The following is a 19,277-nucleotide window of genomic DNA, read 5'->3' on the forward strand; positions in this document are numbered from 1 at the left end:
TATCTTGCTCTGACAACTAAATCAACATGTATTCCATTCCTATTTGGGTGCTTCTGCTCTTCTTCTTTCATCCTTTTTCCAAATTAATTCCAAACTTAGACATCAAAAAACTATTCTGAATGTCACAAAACATGTCCAAAGGACAAGGTAAGTGGTAGATTTTCTGATCATTTACCTGAGGATCTAGTAAACCTACAACATTTCAGGGAGGTATGCTAAATCTGCATATTACCTATTTAATCCTTTTTTTTAGCAAGGTAGGGACAGAGGATAAAATTCCACAGGTAAAGGCCAATACTTTGTACACTCTTTACTCTATTGCTAACTCTTACCAACAAAATGGAAAGAGCACACACAGTACTATATACTAATCCTTTGTTCTCCTTCTTCATAATCGGTAACGTTCAATATTTTCATCTTTCCCATGTATAAAAAATGGGGGGAAATTCTATATGGAGAGGTATCTCCAAACCAACGCAATTTGTGATGATCAGATATCTAATACCCTTCGAGGATAAAAACAAGTAAGTAACACTCTAAAAAGCTCAAAATAAGACCCACATACATCACACACCAACCAACCATAAAAATTTTCAGAAATGTAAACATATAAAGATTAGGAACGAATGGTCTCTTAGAAAATCACCTTATAATATCTGGTAATCAGTAACACTATCTCATAATTGGTATACATTAAATCATTTACCTTTTCTGAATGATTAAGCATGTCTTGAGCCTCTTTTCTTTCTCCTTCCACTCTTTCAAGATTATGTTTGAGATGCTTCACCTCCTCTTGTAAAGATGTAATTCGAGCTGTCAAGTGAGAAAAAAGTTCAAATCATAGTCACTGAGAGAGAAAGCCTTTTTTCCCCCAGCATGATCATTAAGATTAAAAAAAATGCTTTAAATCTCCAAGTAGTAAATTTATTTATTACTTGCATTTTGGAATAGCTACAACAGTACTGAAAAAGAACAATGAAACTGAAGAACCCAAACTTGCAATTTCAAAACTTACTATAAACTTACAGTGACCCAAACAGTATGTTACTGGCTGGTTCTTTACCACTAGTGCCATTTGGGAAGCCCTCAAGTTAGTCAAAGACCTAAATATAAATGCTAAAACTATACAACTTACAGAAAACACAGGAGTAAATCTTCATGATCCTGAATTTGGCAATGTATTACGAGATATGACACCAAAAGCGTAAGCAACATATTTTAAACTAGACTTCATAAAAATTAACTTTTGTACATCAAAGGACATTATTAAGAAAAATGAAATGACAAACTACAAAAGAGGTGTAAATATTAGCAAATCATATACCTGATAAGGACTTAACTGGACTCTTTAAAAGTCAACAACAAAAAGACAAAAAAATAAATGCACAAAGGACATGCACGGACATCTTTCCAAAAAGAATATACAAATAGCCAATGAGCACATGAAAAGATTGCTCAACTAATTACTCACTAGGAAAATTAAAGTTAAAACCACAATGAGACAATGCTGGAGGAAACTTAAAATGATGAACAATGCTGGTGGAAATATAAAATGAGATGTGGCTGTTATGGAAAATAGTCTGGAAGTGCCTCAAAATCAAACCTAGCATTACCACGTGACCCAGCAATTCTACTCCTAGGTATCCAAAAGATTTGAAAGCCAAGTATTTCAATAAATACTTGTACCTGAATTTCACAACAGTGCTATTCATAACAGTCAACAGGTGAAACAAGTCAAAACTCAAATGTCCATCAACAGATGAAGAGCTAAACGAAATATGGAATATATATATATACATACTACAGGATATTACCCAGCCATAAATGAATGAAGTACTGATACAAGGTACAACATCAACCAATCTTAAAAATATGCTAAATGAAAGAAGCCTGAACTAAAGGTCACAAATTATATGAGGTCATTTATATGAAATATCCACACCAGGTAAATTCAGAAATACAGAACAGATGAGTGGTTGCTAGGGGCATACAAGGGAAGGACAGCTGAATGGGCACAAAGTTTTCCTCTGGGTTAATGGAAATGTTTTGGAACTAGACTGTGAATGTACTGAATGCCACTGAATTGTACACTCTCAAATGGTTAACTTTAGATTATATGAATTTCACCTCAATAAAAAAAAATATACGAAAGCAGTTAGAAATACAAGGGGGCAATGAAAAAAAACTACAGTCATAGTGATTATCTTTCAAACATGTTTCAAAATTTGGCAAATCAAAGAGACAAAAAATAAATGGAATCTTAAAAATCTGGTTAGATTAGAAAACTGATCTACTATTTCCAAAAGTCAAATCCAAAAACATACCAAGAAAAATGGTTACACGATTTCCAAATGCCTGTGTAACAGTTAAAAACAAAAGTACATTACACTATGATATATGACATGAAGCTAAGCATGTTTTTTTTTTTTTTTTCATTTTTAAAGGGTTGTAAGCAGTAAAAAAAGAAAAACATGTAACAGTGGTCATACGTGGCCCACAAAACTTAAAGAATATAATGTCTAATTATGTTTGGGAAGTCATTTCCCACACACATGAAGAAGCTTCTGCTCATCAATGTACATGGAGAGCATTCAACTAGCAAATAACCATCACTTTACCACAAGACCAGCCTCCCAAACTGTAAGATCTATACTGAGGGATCTAAAATGTCTTAAAAACCATAAAAAGTTAATGTAAAAATTTTATGTGTGCATGTGTGTGTGTGTGTTTTACCACAATGTACTTTTTATATGTATGTTGAGGCTCATATAAATTCTGCACATTTTTTAATGTGTATGAGCTTTGATTCACATGTAAATCAAAAAATAAACCTTCAAGGAAGCATTGAAAAATGATACACATTAACGATAAGTCATGCTATGAATCTTCCTTAACTTCACCAATATCTATACAGTCAGTTAAAACCACTGTTGATAAACACATAATGATGGTCTCTTCCTTAAAGCAAGCACTTCAAAGCTCAGTAGTATCTGGAAAATCACTAACTCAAAGAATTTTAGAATTGCAAGAATTTATAGGAGTCACCCAATCTCCTTGGTTTACAGATAAAGAAGGCAGACGAAGTGACATGCACACAGCTAATAAGCTGTATATAAGAAGGCCTAGAGAAGCAATTTAAGGATGTGGCATATGAGGCTTTTCTAATACATATAATGAGGATACTTTCTTGGTTGTATTCAGATCTATTTTAAGCCTAGTCCCTGAGAAATAAGATTGTGCAACACTCCTCAGCTGAGAACCAATGGGAGACCCTAATTTCTGTTTCCAAAGTCCAAAAACTGACCCTGACCTCTCTCCACAGAATCAGAGCTAATCATCAAGTCCCAGGAGACTCCAAACTATGTTCCCATCCTGTGACTAGGTTAAAAGGCACTACCCCACCCCCTACTTTTCCCTGAAAGATCTGGCAACTTCCATGCATGTCTGTTTTGATTAGGTAGTATGGATGCTATCGCTTACACAAATAGAAAATAGGGGGAAAAAAAAGTGAGAAATGGTTAAAGCCAGGCATCCTATTGAAAACAAACTGATTTTATTACTGTGACGAAAGTATTTCTTTATTCGCTGTTAGTTATATTCCATCTTTTTCCTTTTCGACTCAGGAAGACTGCTGCTATCTCTGGTTCTAACCTTTCCAAATACTGAACTTTTTATTTGCAGTGGGATTCTCTTCCTGCTGTTTAGTTTCTGTTTCTACCAACAATGCATGAAGAATCCCGGGTTTTAATAGTAATAATCCTCTCTACCTGGATTAGTTCCATTTTGAGTAAGACTTCTGTGAATTGGACATTTTTAAAAATTAAGGTTTCCGTAATCTGCCTGTAAGACTGGAAATAACCACATTACCTCCATCAAAAGGGTACCTGAGAGAGGGAAGAAATTACAATTTGATACAAATTCTCCTGAAAGAGAAAGAATGCTAACCATTTCCAGTATTACCAAGGTCATTTTCTTTTTTTTATTGACGTATACTTGATGTACAATATTATATCAGTTACACGTGTACTATACAGGACAATATGATCAAAAATATTTTACCTTACACTTAAAAATTACTAAGACACAAAAGGACAAATACTGAGGTACCACTTCTATGAGGCAGTCAAATTCACTGAGACATAAGTAGAAGGGTGGTTACCAGGGGCTGTTGGGGGAGTGGGAAACGGGCAGTTACTGAGTACAACCTTTTAGTTAGGGAAGATAAAAAAGTTCTGGAGATGGACAGTAGTGATGGTTACACAACACATGAATGTACTTTATGCCACTGAATTACACAACTAAAAATAGTCAAAACAGTAAGTTTTAATGTCTGTTTTACCACAATAAGAAAAAATATTACCTTGTAGGTCTCCAATCTTCTCAGAATCATGACCTCTGTCTCTTCGTTCAGCTTCTAATACAGCCTGTAGTTGGTAATAATCTTTGTCCATTTGTGACTTGGAATTCTCTAAAATTCTATTTCTCTCCTGCAGTTCTCTGTTTAGGGACTCTAGCTGAGTGATGGATTTGCTCATCTCTGTGTGACTCTTCCTTAATCTAACCGCTGTGTCTGATTCTGTCCTAAGTAAGTCATTGGCTTCTTCTAGCTAATTTAAAAAGAAAGCAAGAAAATTGTTTGTTTGTTTTTTTTAACCAAAACGCAAATTTATTTTAATTTAAATTTAAAATCTCATTCCAAAAACTTACCTGCTTTTGTAATTGTGCCAGCTTCTCATTAGCAAGCTGTGAATTCTGGCTGACTTTCTTTAAGTCTTCCAACTGATCCTTTAATGTAGAAACTAGAAAATGAAGGAATAACATGTAAGTTTTCACTGTGGAAATATACAAAACCCTTTTAAAAAAAAAAAAAAGGAAACTTGGTCTTAGGCCATAGAAGTCAGTTATATTAGCTCTAAATTTCATCTTGGAATTACTTACATTTTAAATTTATTTAAAAGTAGAGTACTATTTTATAATACACAATGCAAAAACAGATTTGTATCCACTGTTACATTTCAAATTCTTCTATCCTTTTGATAAAGGTTAACCTATTAGTGAAATGACATAGCTATTATTTCTTTTTTACTGTATTCTTTTTTGAGGGGGCCATGCTGCATGGCATGTGGGATTTTAGTTCCCCAACCAGGGATTGAACCCACCCGTGCCTTGGAAGCACAGTCTTAATCACTGGACCACTACAGGGGAGTCCTGATACAAAGCTAATTTTAACGTTCTCTGTTTTTGAAAGTACAAATCTTTGCTTACTTCAATTACTTTCAAAATGATTCAAAATTTAAAAGGTACCAAATGGTATACAGTACAGACATGAGTCTTTCTCCCAGCACACTGTTTTCCAGCCCTTCAGGCTCTCCTCCTCAGCAACTACTATTACTAACTTCTTGCACATCCTTCCTCAGATAGTCTGTGTATCCATACCTGAATATATGAGAGCACAAATGTGTGTTTTCACATGCATATCTATATATATATACACACACACATATATACATACATATATATGCACTTAAGCATATGTAAATATGCCATTTTCTTTTAAACAATAAGTATTTTTTTAAGATACATTTTAGAGATTCTTAGTTTATAAAGAAATGCTTTATTCTTATAAAATACATAGTACTCTACCATATACACTAAAGTTTATTATATCATGGATTACATTTACATTGCTCATAATTTTTGCAATTTAAACAACTCTAAAGTTAATAACTTTGTTTATGTATCAGTATGCACTTGCACAAGTGTATGTGACATAAATTACTAGAAGTGAAATAACTGGATCAAAGGATGTAGAAAACTATTTTAAATTTGTATCACTAATATCAAGACACATAAAATTCTAGTTTGGTAGTTCTCAACCGTGGCTACTTGTTAGAAGTGCTGAGAGAGCTTATTAAATACACCAATGCCCAGTCTACATGTCTAGGTGAATTAAATTAGAACTTCTGGAGTTTAGGTATTAATATTCTTTAAAGTTTCCCAAGAGATTCCAATACACACACAAGGGTAAAAATCACTACCCTAGCTATAACATTCTACTGTCTTTAAATATGTTATAAATTTATTTTGGGCATTGGGTATTAGCTCATGAGGGGGCTTAGGACTGAGTCTTCAAAACTATATCACAGGCACTAAATTTAAGACAACCTGAAGATAAAGACCTCAAGACAATGTTAGAAATTTCAGTGTTTTTCAAAGGAAAAGCAACAATTTACCTTCATTTTCTACATTCCTCCTCTTCTCATTTTCCTGTTCTGCTTTTCTTTGGTATTCATTAATTCTGTGCTGTAGCAACATTTTCTCCTTCTCAATCTGAGATACTGTAGATTCTAGATTTCTTCTTTGATTCCCCTGAAATTATGAGAAAAGTTAACCAGTGCAATTAATACTCCTCATTTCTTCAAGGGAATACTCAGTTCTTTTTTAAAAAGTACACAATTAAATAAGATAGATATTTTGGCTTCAAAATCACACAGTATTTCCTAATAACAATATCTACAGTAGAATTAGCTTGCCTTAGAAGAAAACAGCAATTTTAACTAGATATATAAAATTTTCAGAGATTAAAAAAAAATCCATGAACATAAAAACAACCCTATTAATCGTGTCAGATTGAAGGTCATTGTATCAGTTTAACGTGAACACAAATAATACCAATATTTTGGCTTATTTACAATCCTAAATTTAAGAAATGAAATACACAAGGGATCAGATAACAACCGATATTATTATTTGATAATTAAATGGTAAAAAACTCAAATGATACCAAAGGTTTTTGTTTGTGGTTTAACTTCACCAGTCCCTATATGAGGTCTCCCTTAATTTCTTTTCCAGTCTCTTTATCTTTCCTAAGATGTGCTATGTACGCATGTACCTACTTAATGTATATTAGAAAGTAATGAAAAAGATACTTTAGAAAATGAAACTTAGGGGAGAGGAGAGGTAAAGAAAAAAAAATACTCCAAACTCTACAACTTAAGAAAAAAAACTTATCTGCGTTACCACTATCAGCATATCTTGCATTTAATGCTATATTTTTATCTTTAAGACTCCACATTGGACAAACCTTTTACAGGATGTGTTTTTCTGGGCTTTCCCATCTATAAGTGAAACCCATCTTTTAAGTAAGATGCTGCCAGAGAGATACAGTAAAATTTGACAGAGACCATCCAAAATCCTTTCAATTATAAGATTTAACATTTTATCTTTTCATTTTGAAAATTTGAAATGATTCTACGTTTCAGAAGTTCCACAGACAGTAAGTACATGTACCCTTCCACTCAGTTTCCCCTAAGAATACATTATATTTAACAATGGCACAATAACCAAATCAGGAAACTGATACTGATATACATCATGTGTAGTTTGATGTCATTTTATCTCATGTGCAGATTCACAGAACTACCACCACAACCAAGATACAGAACTGCTTCATCAGCACAGTGATCTCCCTCCAGTCACTACTTATAGCCACATGCACCCTGCACTTCTCCCACCATCGACATCCCTGGCAACCAGTAACAGGAGGTCTTCCATCTGCATAATTCTGTCATTTTTAAAATGTTATCTTAATGGAATCATACAGTAGGGATCTTTTGAGATTAGCTTTTTACATTCAACAAGTATCTCTGCGATCCATCCAAGTTATTGTGTATAACAATGGTTCGTTTTCCCAGTCTACAGCTTATCATGTCATCCTCTTATCAGAGTCTTTCACAGAGCAAGCACTGTTAGTTTTGACAAAGTCCAACTTATTGAATTGTCTTCCTTATATGGATCACGTTTGTGGTGTAATGTGTAACTCTTCACCAAGCTGTTAAGTCCCAAGGATTTTCCCCTATATTTTTTCCCTAGAAGTTTTATATTTTTTATGTTCCTCTTTAAATCTATGTCTGTTTTAAGTTAATATTTGCCTAAGATGTAAGACTTCGGTTGAGGTTCATATCTTGGCCTATGAATACCTCATTGCCCCAGTACCATTTGCTAAAAAGTCTATCCTTTCTCCACTGAATTGTTTCTGCACCTTCGTCAAAAATGAGTTGGCCATAATTGAGGGTAACTGATCCACAGTTTCTTTGCAGTACTGTCTTTACTTGCTTTTGGTATCTTGGTCATTCTAGCCCCATAAAATCCACTGGGGAATGTTCTTTCGTTTACATTTTCTAGAAGAGAGTATAGAAACGGTGTTACGTCTTCTTAAAACACTTGGTAGCTTCCTCTAGTAAAACCATCTGGTCCTGAAGATTACCTTTGGAGGAGCTTTTAAATTATGAATTCACTTTAATATAGGGATATATTTAATATAGGGATATTCATATAATGTATTTCACATTGTGAGAGTTGTGGTAGCCTGTATTTTTGGAGGAATTCGTCCATTTCACCTATTCACACTTCAGTGTTTAGAACTGTATTATTTCCTTAAGAATTTTTTTAATATATCCGTAAGAGTCTGTAGGAATATGCCCTGCCTCATTCCTGATACAGATCATTTGTGTCATCCTTCCTTTGACAATCTTGCTAGAGGTTTGTCAATTTTTTGATCTTTCCAAACAGCTGGGTTTTATCACTGACTTTGTTTTCCTGTTTCCAATTCCACTGATTTCTGCTCCTTATTTTTCCTTCCTTCTCTTTGCTTTCAGTTTATTTTGCTCTTCTTTTTCTAGGTTCCTGAGGCAGGAGCTTAGATGACTGATTTGAGACAGTTCATCTTTTCTTTTCTTAATATTTTATTGAAGTATGGTTGACTTACGTTTCAGGTGCACAGCAAGATGATTTAGTTATACATGTACACGTGTATTATTTTTGAAGTCACTTTCCATTATAGGTTATTACAAGATATTGACTATAGTTCCCTTGGCTATACAGTCATCTTTTCTAATGTAAATGTTTCAATGCACACATTTCTCTTAGAGCACTATGTTAGCTGCATCCCACAAATTTTGATGTTTATCTTCATTTTCATTGCTGAAATATTTTGAAGAGGAGGAAGACCCATAACTTTATGATATAATTAACATTGTAATATATTTTTTCATTTCGAGACTCTCTTCAGTTTACCTATGCATTATTTAGAACTGTTTTGTTTAGTTTCCATGTGTTTGTAGAGCTGTCTGATACTTTTCTGCTATTCATTCTAGCTTGGCAACATTTTGGTCAGAGAACACTCTGTTTATGACTTTAATTCTTCGATATCTGTAGAAGTTTGCTTGGTATATGGTCTATCTTGGTACATATGCCTTGAGTACTTGAAAAGAATGTGTCCTTTGCTCTTGTTAGGCTGAGGGTTCTACAAATATTGAATAGATCCCATTGGCTGATGTGGCTGAGTTCGATACATTTGCTGATTCTCTGTCTAGAGAGTGGTATTTAAAAAGTCTTCAACAGTATCACAGATTTATCTATTCTCCTTTCAGTTTTATCAGCTTTTGCTTCACATATTTGGTAGCTCTTCTGTTTGGTGAATACAAATTTAGGAATGCTATATCTTCTCAGAGGACTGACATTTTTTGTCATTCTGCAATGTCCCTCCACCAGTGATAATTTTATTTGCCCTGAAGTCTACTTTATCTGATTTCAATACTGCCACCGCTGCCTTCTTTTTGCTAATGCTTACAAGAAGTATTTTTCCATCTTCTTACCTTAAAGTTGTCTATATTGTTACATTATAACAGTTTCTGGTAGACAGCATATGGGTAGGTCCCATCACTTCATGGGAAATAGATGGGGAAACAGTGGAAACAGTGTCAGACTTTATTTTTGGGGGCTCCAAAATCACTGCAGATGGTGACTGCAGCCATGAAATTAAAAGACACTTACTCCTTGGAAGGAAAGTTATGACCAACCTAGATAGCATATTCAAAAGCAGAGACATTACTTTGCCAACAAAGGTCCGTCTAGTCAAGGCTATGGTTTTTCCTGTGGTCATGTACGGATGCGAGAGTTGGACTGTGAAGAAGGCTGAGCGCCGAAGAATTGATGCTTTTGAACTGTGGTGTTGAAGAAGACTCTTGAGAGTCCCTTGGACTGCATGGAGATCCAACCAGTCCATTCTGAAGGAGATCAGCCCTGGGATTTCTTCGGAGGGAATGATGCTGAAGCTGAAACTCCAGTACTTTGGCCACCTCATGCGAAGAGTTGACTCATTGGAAAAGACTCTGATGCTGGGAGGGATTGGGGGCAGGAGAAGAAGGGGATGACAGAGGATGAGATGGCTGGATGGCATCAATGACTCGATGGACTTGAGTCTGAGTGAACTCTTGGAGTTGGTGATGGACAGGGAGGCCTGGCGTGCTGTGATTCATGGGGTCGCAAAGAGTCGGACACGACTGAGCGACTGAACTGATATGGGTAGGTAATTTAAAAAAATTTTCTCTGACAATCTGTTTTAATTGCTGCTGAATTTAATTTACATTTAATATAATTACTGATATATTAAAGGCTTCCATTTTGTTTCTATTGTGTTCTGTTTTTTTCTTGTCTTTCTGTAGGTTACCTGAAAATTTTTTTAGAATTCCACTTGCTTTATCTAGTGTTTTTAAGTGTCTCTCTCTATAATTCTTATCAGTGGCTGCTCTAGGTATTACATTATATTACTAGTATTGGATTATGACCAGTTTGATTAAAGTGTAACATGTTAGCTCTCCTGATACCTATTTATAATTGTCTAAAAATTTCTTCTACACATATGGAGAACCACATGGGACAACGCTGAAATTTCCACTTCAACTGTTCATCCATAGTTTTACTCTCCATTGTTGTTTCTTCTTTCCTGGTATTTCAAGATTTCTTAATCACTTCCTTTCTATTTAGAGAATTTCCTTTAGCAATTATTTTAGGGATGGTGTGCTGGTGACAATTTCTCTTGGTTTTTCTTCATCTGAGAACACTGTGGTTCTCATCTAGGATGTTTTCACTGGATGCAGAATTCTCAGTCAACAGCTCTTTTTTTTTTTTTTCCAGCCCTCAAAAAAAGCAGTAGCATTTCCTTTGTTCTCCATGGTTTCTGATAAGAAATCTGTCATTTGCATTGTTCTTCCCCTTTAGGGAAATGTCATTTGCTGCATTTAAGATTTCTTCTTTGATGTTAGTTTTCATAAATCTATTGTCTGTCTTAGTGTGGATATCTTTGGGTTTATCCTTTTTGTAGTTCACTCAGTTTTTTGTAGGCATTTATCTTTTGTCTACAGGTTCACGTCTTTCTCCACACTTGTGGAATTTTCAGCCATCATTGCTTCCGGCCCTCTTCGCTCTTTTTAGCAATTCCGAAAACACAATATAACAAGCTTTCTGCTATAGCCCCAGCGGTCACTGAGGCTCTGTCACTTTTTCTGTTATTCAGAGTAGGTAATTTCTATCCATCTTCAAGTTACCAAACTCTTTTCCTTGTTACCCTTCACTGAGCTGCTGAGCCCATCCCCTGAGATTTTTATTTCAGGTATTTTTAACTTTTTGTTGGTTCTACTTTACATCTTTTATGTCTTTGTGAACACTTTCTAATTTATATTTTTCATCTGTTTCAGGTGTATTTGTAGTTGCTCACTGAAACATGATGATTCTTTCAAATCTGTGTCAGGTAATTTAAACATCTGTGTTATCTCACTGTTGGCATCTGTTATTGTCTTTTCTCATTCCATTTGAGAAATTCCTAGTTCTGGCTATTATGAGTGATTTTCTAATGAAATCTGGACATCCTGGGTATTACCTTACAATATGGGGAATTTTAAAAGGTTTTCTGTTTTAGCAGGCCTCTCCTGTCACTGTTCTGGTGGGATGATGGAAGTGCTGCCTCATTTCTCTCAAATGGAGGTAGAAATCTAGGTTTTTCCACTTGGTCTTCAATGACACACGAGTTCGGGGAGGGAGTTGATCCTCTTCACCACTGGTGGAAAGGGGAGTTCTGGCACCCCACTAGGCTTCCTTGGATGGTACCATGAAGGCGGGAGGGTACCTGGTCACTGCTGCCTACACAACCCCCACAGACACTGCAATGTGGGGGAAGGCACTCATTTTTTCAGTGTCCAAAGTGTGAACTCTCTACAAGGCCTCTTCTGACACCAACACAACAGGGAGCACGAAGGGGGCTTGCTAACTGCGAGAAGTGGAAGATGAGATTCCCCATATGGTCTCCAATAACACTATCTGTGTGTGTGTTGCAGGTTGCGGGGGGAGGCCAGGAAGGCTCATCACTGCCCAGCAGAGATGCAAGTCCCTCCAGTGGACCTTCCTGGTCATGGGGATGGAAATCAGAGCTCCCAAATCTGTTTCTGCTGGTGGGGATGGGGTTACATTTTCTATGTTGTGTTTGGTGAACAGAGCAGTAACTCTTAAGTTTTCTGATTTGCTAGCCTGCCGCTTTCCTGGTCCTCTACTTAAGAGAGTGGCTTTTTCCACCTGTGCTTGTTGGTGTTCCCAGACTGCTGGCTTCTCCAGTACCCAGTATGGAATACACATTGCAAGCAAACAAAAACCCAAAAAACCCAGAGTACTTATTACTGTATCATTTTGGAGGTTCAAGTATTCTAGCTGGTTTGTCTTCCCTCCATCTTTCCCAATCTTTTTAATTTTTTTTGTTTGCTTTTGTTTAATGCACAGGGTTTTTAAGCTGTATTTAGAGGGAAAAATAGGGGAAAGGACTTTCACTCCATCTTTTCAGAAGCAGGACGATTTTAATTTTATAATTAATATTTCCCTCTTTACCTTGAATTTAGAAAACCGAGTAACTTAAACCTAGCATATTTGTTTTTTATCTGTGTTCTAGAAATGAAACAATAAGTGGAGGATATGCAAAAAGGATTTCTTAAACATTTAGTGTCAAATACTACAGTGCCAGGCCAAGTCCATATTGACTAATGGCAACTTGGTAAAATATTACATAAATCTGTCCAGACTATGTTTATCTGTGGCTATGAATATGGGGGGGAAAAAAACAAAAAACCCACCATCACTGACATATGCTGTTCTTTAGGAGAAAATTAAGACAGCACAAAAATCATCAGAAAGATTAAATCTAAAAAGGACACAGGATGTAAACAATGAGAGGAAGGACTCTGGAAAGATACTTACAAGGTAACCAAAAGGAATAAAAATGTGCTATATACTTGCAAAAGACATCTGAATCACAAAATGTTTATGCAGTGTTTCCCTGATAGTAACAAGTTCTTGCTAAGTGACACGGAAAAAATGATTCCAAGATTCATATAATTCCCATTTGATCATATGAAATTATGTTAATGTAAGTCCTTTTGAAGCTGTATTCTTCTTTCTTTCCTATTTGTCTCTTTCTGCTACAGTTCTAGACTCAACTTCTCATCTCCTGCTCCTTTCTCTCTTTTCAACTATTAAGAACCACTAAATTGAAATTCATGTACTAAAATTTGAGCATGGTTCTAGAATAAAACCACACAAAAGAAACTAAAGCATAATCTAATTTCACTTGAACTTGTAGCTGCAAAGTGAGGCTTTCATCATGATTCTTTGGTCCTGTTCTATACTGCAACCTATCAAGTACAGATAAAACATTCTCAGAAAACAAAACAATCTGGAAGAGGGAAAAACTCTCAAAAAGGACAACTTCTGATGAGAAAACGAAAAGTACCTCTTCGTCCAATTCTTTCATTATCTTGTCTAGTTTTATGTTTGACGTTCTGTAAAAAGTAAAAGCAATATAGATTAGAAATACATCTACTTTTTACTGCCTGGGGTGAAACACCACATTCCTTACTTTTCCATTTAGCTAAGATTTCTTAACCTTTTTTGTGTGTATGCTGTGGACCCTTCTGAAGTCAGTCTGGTGAAGCATATAGCATTTTTTTACAAAAATATTTTTAAAGCATAAAATACATAGGATTAAAAGAAATTGTGAAATACAGTCATGAACTTTTTAAAACAGTATGATTCACTAACATACATGTTTTATTAATATATTAAATGACACAATCTAGCAGCAGAATTTTTAAGCAGTAATAAGCATAAATGGAATTTGGACATAATATTTGCATTCTAGGAAAATATTTGTGTGATTTCTACTGGTAAAAAAATTCACAGCTACTGCTAATACTTGCAGATCACTATGTTCATAAAGAATAAGGTGAATTTCAGTTAAAGGTTACACTCACTATTCTCCCCCAAGTTTAAGGACCTTAAATTCCATGCATGGATACTTTAGGAGAGGTTCAAGGATTCTAGGTTAAGGAGCCCTGAATTCCTCAGGCAATACTTGCTACTAAACAAAGATCAATTATTTAAACTTTAATGCAAGATTAAGTAAATGAAAGGAAAGGTGGCATATATAAAGCAAACTTGGCAACTTGGGCAAAAATTTGAGATAAACTGAAGGTGTATCATCTCCATCACAATTCATACTTTGGGCTCTAAACACATTTCTGAGCTTCAAATCTGTATACACAATGCTTCACTTGGATGTCTCACCAAATACTTCATTCAGCATGTCCAAAGCTAAACTTATTTCCTCTGCCCCACAACCCTGCCACAGTACCAATCTGCTGTTCTTCTGCTATCCCCAAACAAGGACCCCACCTAGGAATTCTCCCTGACTCATCTTCCTCCCTCATTCTCACTTAGTGAATAAACATCAAGTGCTGCCTTATTAACCAGAAAGTTCTTTTTAAAAAGCAAATTTGATCTTTTGTTTTCCTTTAAGTTTAATAACTTTTAATGCTTTAGAGAGATCAAACCAGTCAATCCTAAAGGAAATCAGTCCTGAATATTCTTTGGAAGGACTGATGTAAAGCTGAAATTCCAATATTTTGGCCACCTGATGTGAAGAACTGACTCATTGGAAAAGACCCTGATGCTGGGAAAGATTGAAGGCAGGAGGAGAAGGGGACAACATAAGATGAGATGGTTGGATGGCATCATTGACTCAATAGACATGAATCTGAGCAAGCTCCGGGCGTTGGTGATGGACAGAGAAGCCTGGTGTGCTGCAGTCCATGGGGTCACTGCAACACAACTGAGCAACTGAACTGAAATGAACTGAATGCCTTTCAATCACCCTTAGGATAAATTCCAACTTTCTTATCTTTTCAAAAATAGAGTCTTCTAAGATTTAGACTCTCTTAACCTACCCAAACCTATTTGAGGTCACCACCTCCCTCCCCACCACACATGCACTCATTTTCGTATAATTATTGGCCACTTTGGCCATTCTTAATTTCTTCATTAAATTGATCCCTACCACCATCACTATCACTAATTTGTCATTTGCCTTCTAGCTTTAATTATACAAACTGTTCAATCTTTATATAATAATATTTATCCATTTCCTTCTCCTTATTTCTATGTTTTACACCCAGAAATTCCTTACAAATCCCGTGTTCAGGATTAAAGTGCTTTTCTAAAAAAAAGCCTGTATTAAATGCTTCACCATTTAATCTATAGGCAGTGAGCAGTTTACTAGTTTCTTCTCCCCTAGTCACAAAATTGCCAGTCTTACCAATTCCATTTTTTGAGTACTTCATCTCCATATTACCTACTTTTTATTTATTCAATACTATCCACTAACAGTAACTATAAAATGTTAAAGTTTGTAATAAGTAACTCAGCATTATGCTAGGCTATTTTAAATTTTCTTTATCATTTTATATTTTCATAAATATATTAGCTCATTAAATTTAGACTTACAGGACAAGAAAATTCTGAAAAAATACTGTTCTAGAGAAGCAAAGTGGAAATTAAGAGTGTTTGCATCAAAAACTTAGTGAATTTTTTAAATTTAGTGAATTTTAATCTTTAACAACATTTACATTTTAGAAAGTATCTTATTTAATGTAAACTAATTTTCCCTGTCAGCTAATTAAAATGGGAGAGAAAATGAGTAAATCAGGTGTTAAGTGAATAGTGTGCACTGGATGTATATCAGTGGCAATCTTTACATCCCTGCCTTACTTCCATCCACTTTTAGGGATTTAGAATGCAAATAGGCATTTGCTATGCAACTTTTAATGGGAAAAATGTAAAGCATATTCTCACCTGCACTTCTGCTCCATTTCATCTTTTAATTGCATTTCATTATGTAACTGTTCTTCCAGCTTATAAATTGTTTTCTGCAAATTTTCCTGCTTTAATTAAAAACAACAAAAACTCACTTTAATAAGAATATTCATAGAGAATTTCAAAATATCAAGTTTATATTACCATTTTATAGCTGTTCACAAGAGAATTATCTGATCCAATCTTATCTTTTTCCCTTTTGTCTGAAATTTTTATCAACTCAACAAGCATTTCCTTCTAACGCTAATATGTCAGGTGCTGTGGTTGGCACTAGTAATATAAAAATTCAAAAGATTTGGTCCCAGTTCTCGTAAAGCTAATAGTTAAATAGTGGGACACAGGGAATAGGAGGGGGAAAAGAACCTACAATAACTCAAAGACATATACACAAAACATTATGATGTGGTAGATATAAATAAAATTACACATAAGGTGTCCTGCACAAGCAAAGAGGACAGACCTCATCTGCCAGGAAGATGGTATGTTTAAGATGAGACGTGTAGTAAGAGAAGTATTTACCAAGCAGAGGAAGTGAAAGAATGAATGCATTTTGGCCAAAATGAATGAGTCTGAAAGTAGAGAGACAAAGAAAATATGATTGGATAATGGGGAGAAATCACATCCAGAGGACAGAACATAACAGGGAGACTGAGTCACATTACAGCTGAAAAGGCAAGTGAGACTATTTCCTTGTATGCAGAAGAGGAGTCGGGCACTTTAACCTGTAAACACTTTTTAAAAGGGAAAATGACAGAGTGTTGGCATTTTAGAAATATCACTTCAGTAAAAAAGGAAGGGGAATACATTAGATAGCAGAGAAATTCTAGACAAAGAAAAACCAATTAATAGACAGCCCAGGCAAAAAAGAGTACACAGGTCCAATGTAAGGAAGAAGCTGTAGAAATGAAGAGGAAATGAATTACTGCATCAATCAGAAGGCAGAATTTATGATCCAGCAACCGATTAGAAATAAGAACAGAACAGCAAAAGATGTGTGACAAAAACAATTACTGGGGAGAGGATGGAGAGAGAAAGGCTGAGTTCGGCTTTGGCCTAGGTTGAGGTGTCTGAAAGTTGTGCAGGAAAAGAAGTCCACTCAGAGAGAAAGAAAGGATTCAGGTCTAAAGCTCAGAGAAATAAGCTGATCACACATGAGATTAATTACAGAAAACGGGCAGAAAGCCAAGATCAGAAGTACTTTGAGAAACATTTAACAATTAAGGGGAGGGGGAAGCAGAAGGAGAGCCTGCAAAGAGGACTGAAAATAAAATCCAGAGGCAGAAAGAAAAAAGGCAAGAAATAATGAGAATATGAGAGTTCTTAGAATTTTAAGGAGGATGCAGTGCTCAGTGTCAAATGCAACGAAAAAAGAAAAATAAAATATAAATGCAAAATATTCATCATATGTGGCAACTGAAAGCTGTTCAATAGCATCTCTGCTAGAAGGATTTCAGAGAAGAGTTTAAAATTAAATTGGTTGACTTTTATACTTAGTTCTAGGTTAACAGAAATAGTAGGCACACAAACGTTTTTTTCTTCTTCCCCTCTGATCTTAAACAGAGCGAAAGATAAGAGCCAGTGACAGAAACTTATGGCAATCACCACTGAACGAGATAACCCAAAGAAAACACGCTGCCACTGAATTATTTCTTTAAGTCCTAATGTACCGCTATACTTACAGATAAGTAATACAGTGAGAATGGAGTTATAACAGCTCCTTATTTTCACCTTCTCCAGATCAAATGTGCTTTAATTTTGAAGATTTCTGAGCCCTGGTTTGCTATATAACTTGGCAAATAGCTTTATTGGGATGAGAATTTAAAAGAGAAAAACGCATAATAGCTAACAGGTACCCACATAGTTCGTTTCCCTTTTTCTCACTTTCCCTTCCCACCATATGCTCTCTCGAATGTAACAGTAAACATATGAAGGAGAACGAGAACAATTTTATCAGCTTTTAAAAATGAACGCTGCCTATTCCTCATCTCAATTAAAAATACAGGCTGCAGCACACAGAGTTCAAAGACTGGTCTAAGGACAGCCAGGTTTATTTCTGGTATATTTAAGAAAATTTCCAGTTAACCCAAAAGGACCTTCTCAAACATAAGCAAGTAAAAATTTTTTAAATCCGCTCTCTTATGAACTACTCTCACAATGAAAAGAATTCATGTTTCTAATATTTACTTCCTAGAGTAATTCACTTTTCAGGGTCAAATGAGATGTTCACTGTAGTAGTTACTCTCCATTGGCTACCTCTCCCTTTCAGCCTCGAAGATCCATCCTCTGCCTTTTCTGCCGTGAAATTTACCGACTGCATTATCTGGGCTCTTCTGTCCCATGGTTTTAAAGTTGGTTTCAGCCTACAGGTGCCACTAGCTGTAGATCAATTGGGAGAAATGAAATATCCGCTCTCCTCACTCTCCTCTTGCCTTATTGTGGCTTTGGCAGTGTTCTATGTTCTATGCTCCTCTTTCATGATTCTACACATTCTCTCTGAGCTGTGGGAATAAGATTTGTCTCTCCTCGTCCTTCGGACTAGGGGCAATGGCTTCCCACTGCTATCAATCAATGGCTGCTTTACACCTTTTATTTATTGCTCCCTGTGATCCTGCTCGTAACACCATTTACAGTCCCTTCATTAAACTCTCTTCACTTCATAAACAAACAAAATGTGGTATATAGATATGACAGAATATATTAAGCCTTAAAATGGAATGAAATTCTGACACATCTACAACATGTTTGAGCCTTGAGAACATTAAGTAAAATAAGCCAACCACAAAAGGTCAAATATTGTATGATTTCACTAGAATAGTCAAATTCATAGAGACTGAAAGTAAAGACAGCAGTTATCAGGGGCTGGAGGGAGAGTGGAATGCAGACTTTAATGAGTACCAAGTTTTAGTCTGGGATGAAGAAAAAGTTCTTGAGATGACAGTGGTGATGACCACATAACAATGTGAGGGTGCTCAATGTCACTTAAAAATGGTGTTAATAAAATGGTAAATTCTGTGTTACATAAATTTTATCACACACAAAAAACTCTCATTTAAACCTTCTGAATGTGCCATCTGTTTCCCTGTCAAGATCCTACCTGAGGTACTGACTTCTCATAAATTCCTAATTCCAAAGATTAAAAAGACCACCTCTGTCAACCTGTGTAGCAACGTGTAGTTTATTAACTGCTTCCACATATAATATCCCATTCGATATTCAGGCAAAAAAATCAAACAGGAGAGGAAACAGTA

General features: G+C 35.5%; 1 protein-coding gene across 2 annotated transcripts in view; it reads right to left on the reverse strand.

Annotated features, from left to right (window-relative positions):
* ROCK1 (Rho-associated, coiled-coil containing protein kinase 1) overlaps positions 1-19,277 on the reverse strand; it is a 124,383-nt gene that overhangs the window by 27,293 nt on the left and 77,813 nt on the right. The window contains exons 12-17 of one of the 2 annotated variants that reach the window (XM_010828908.1): positions 16,009-16,094; positions 13,613-13,661; positions 6,234-6,369; positions 4,708-4,799; positions 4,361-4,607; positions 707-813 (exon numbers count right to left, since the gene is read on the reverse strand). In XM_010828908.1, the coding sequence (XP_010827210.1) occupies positions 707-813; positions 4,361-4,607; positions 4,708-4,799; positions 6,234-6,369; positions 13,613-13,661; positions 16,009-16,094 (717 nt within the window). Of the gene's footprint in view, positions 1-706; positions 814-4,360; positions 4,608-4,707; positions 4,800-6,233; positions 6,370-13,612; positions 13,662-16,008; positions 16,098-19,277 lie in introns of both variants that reach the window. The other variant, XM_010828907.1, reaches the window with a different exon arrangement.

Source organism: Bison bison, unplaced genomic scaffold, assembly GCF_000754665.1.
Source record: "Bison bison bison isolate TAMUID 2011002044 unplaced genomic scaffold, Bison_UMD1.0 scf7180017864498, whole genome shotgun sequence".
Taxonomy (NCBI): Eukaryota; Metazoa; Chordata; class Mammalia; order Artiodactyla; family Bovidae; genus Bison; species Bison bison.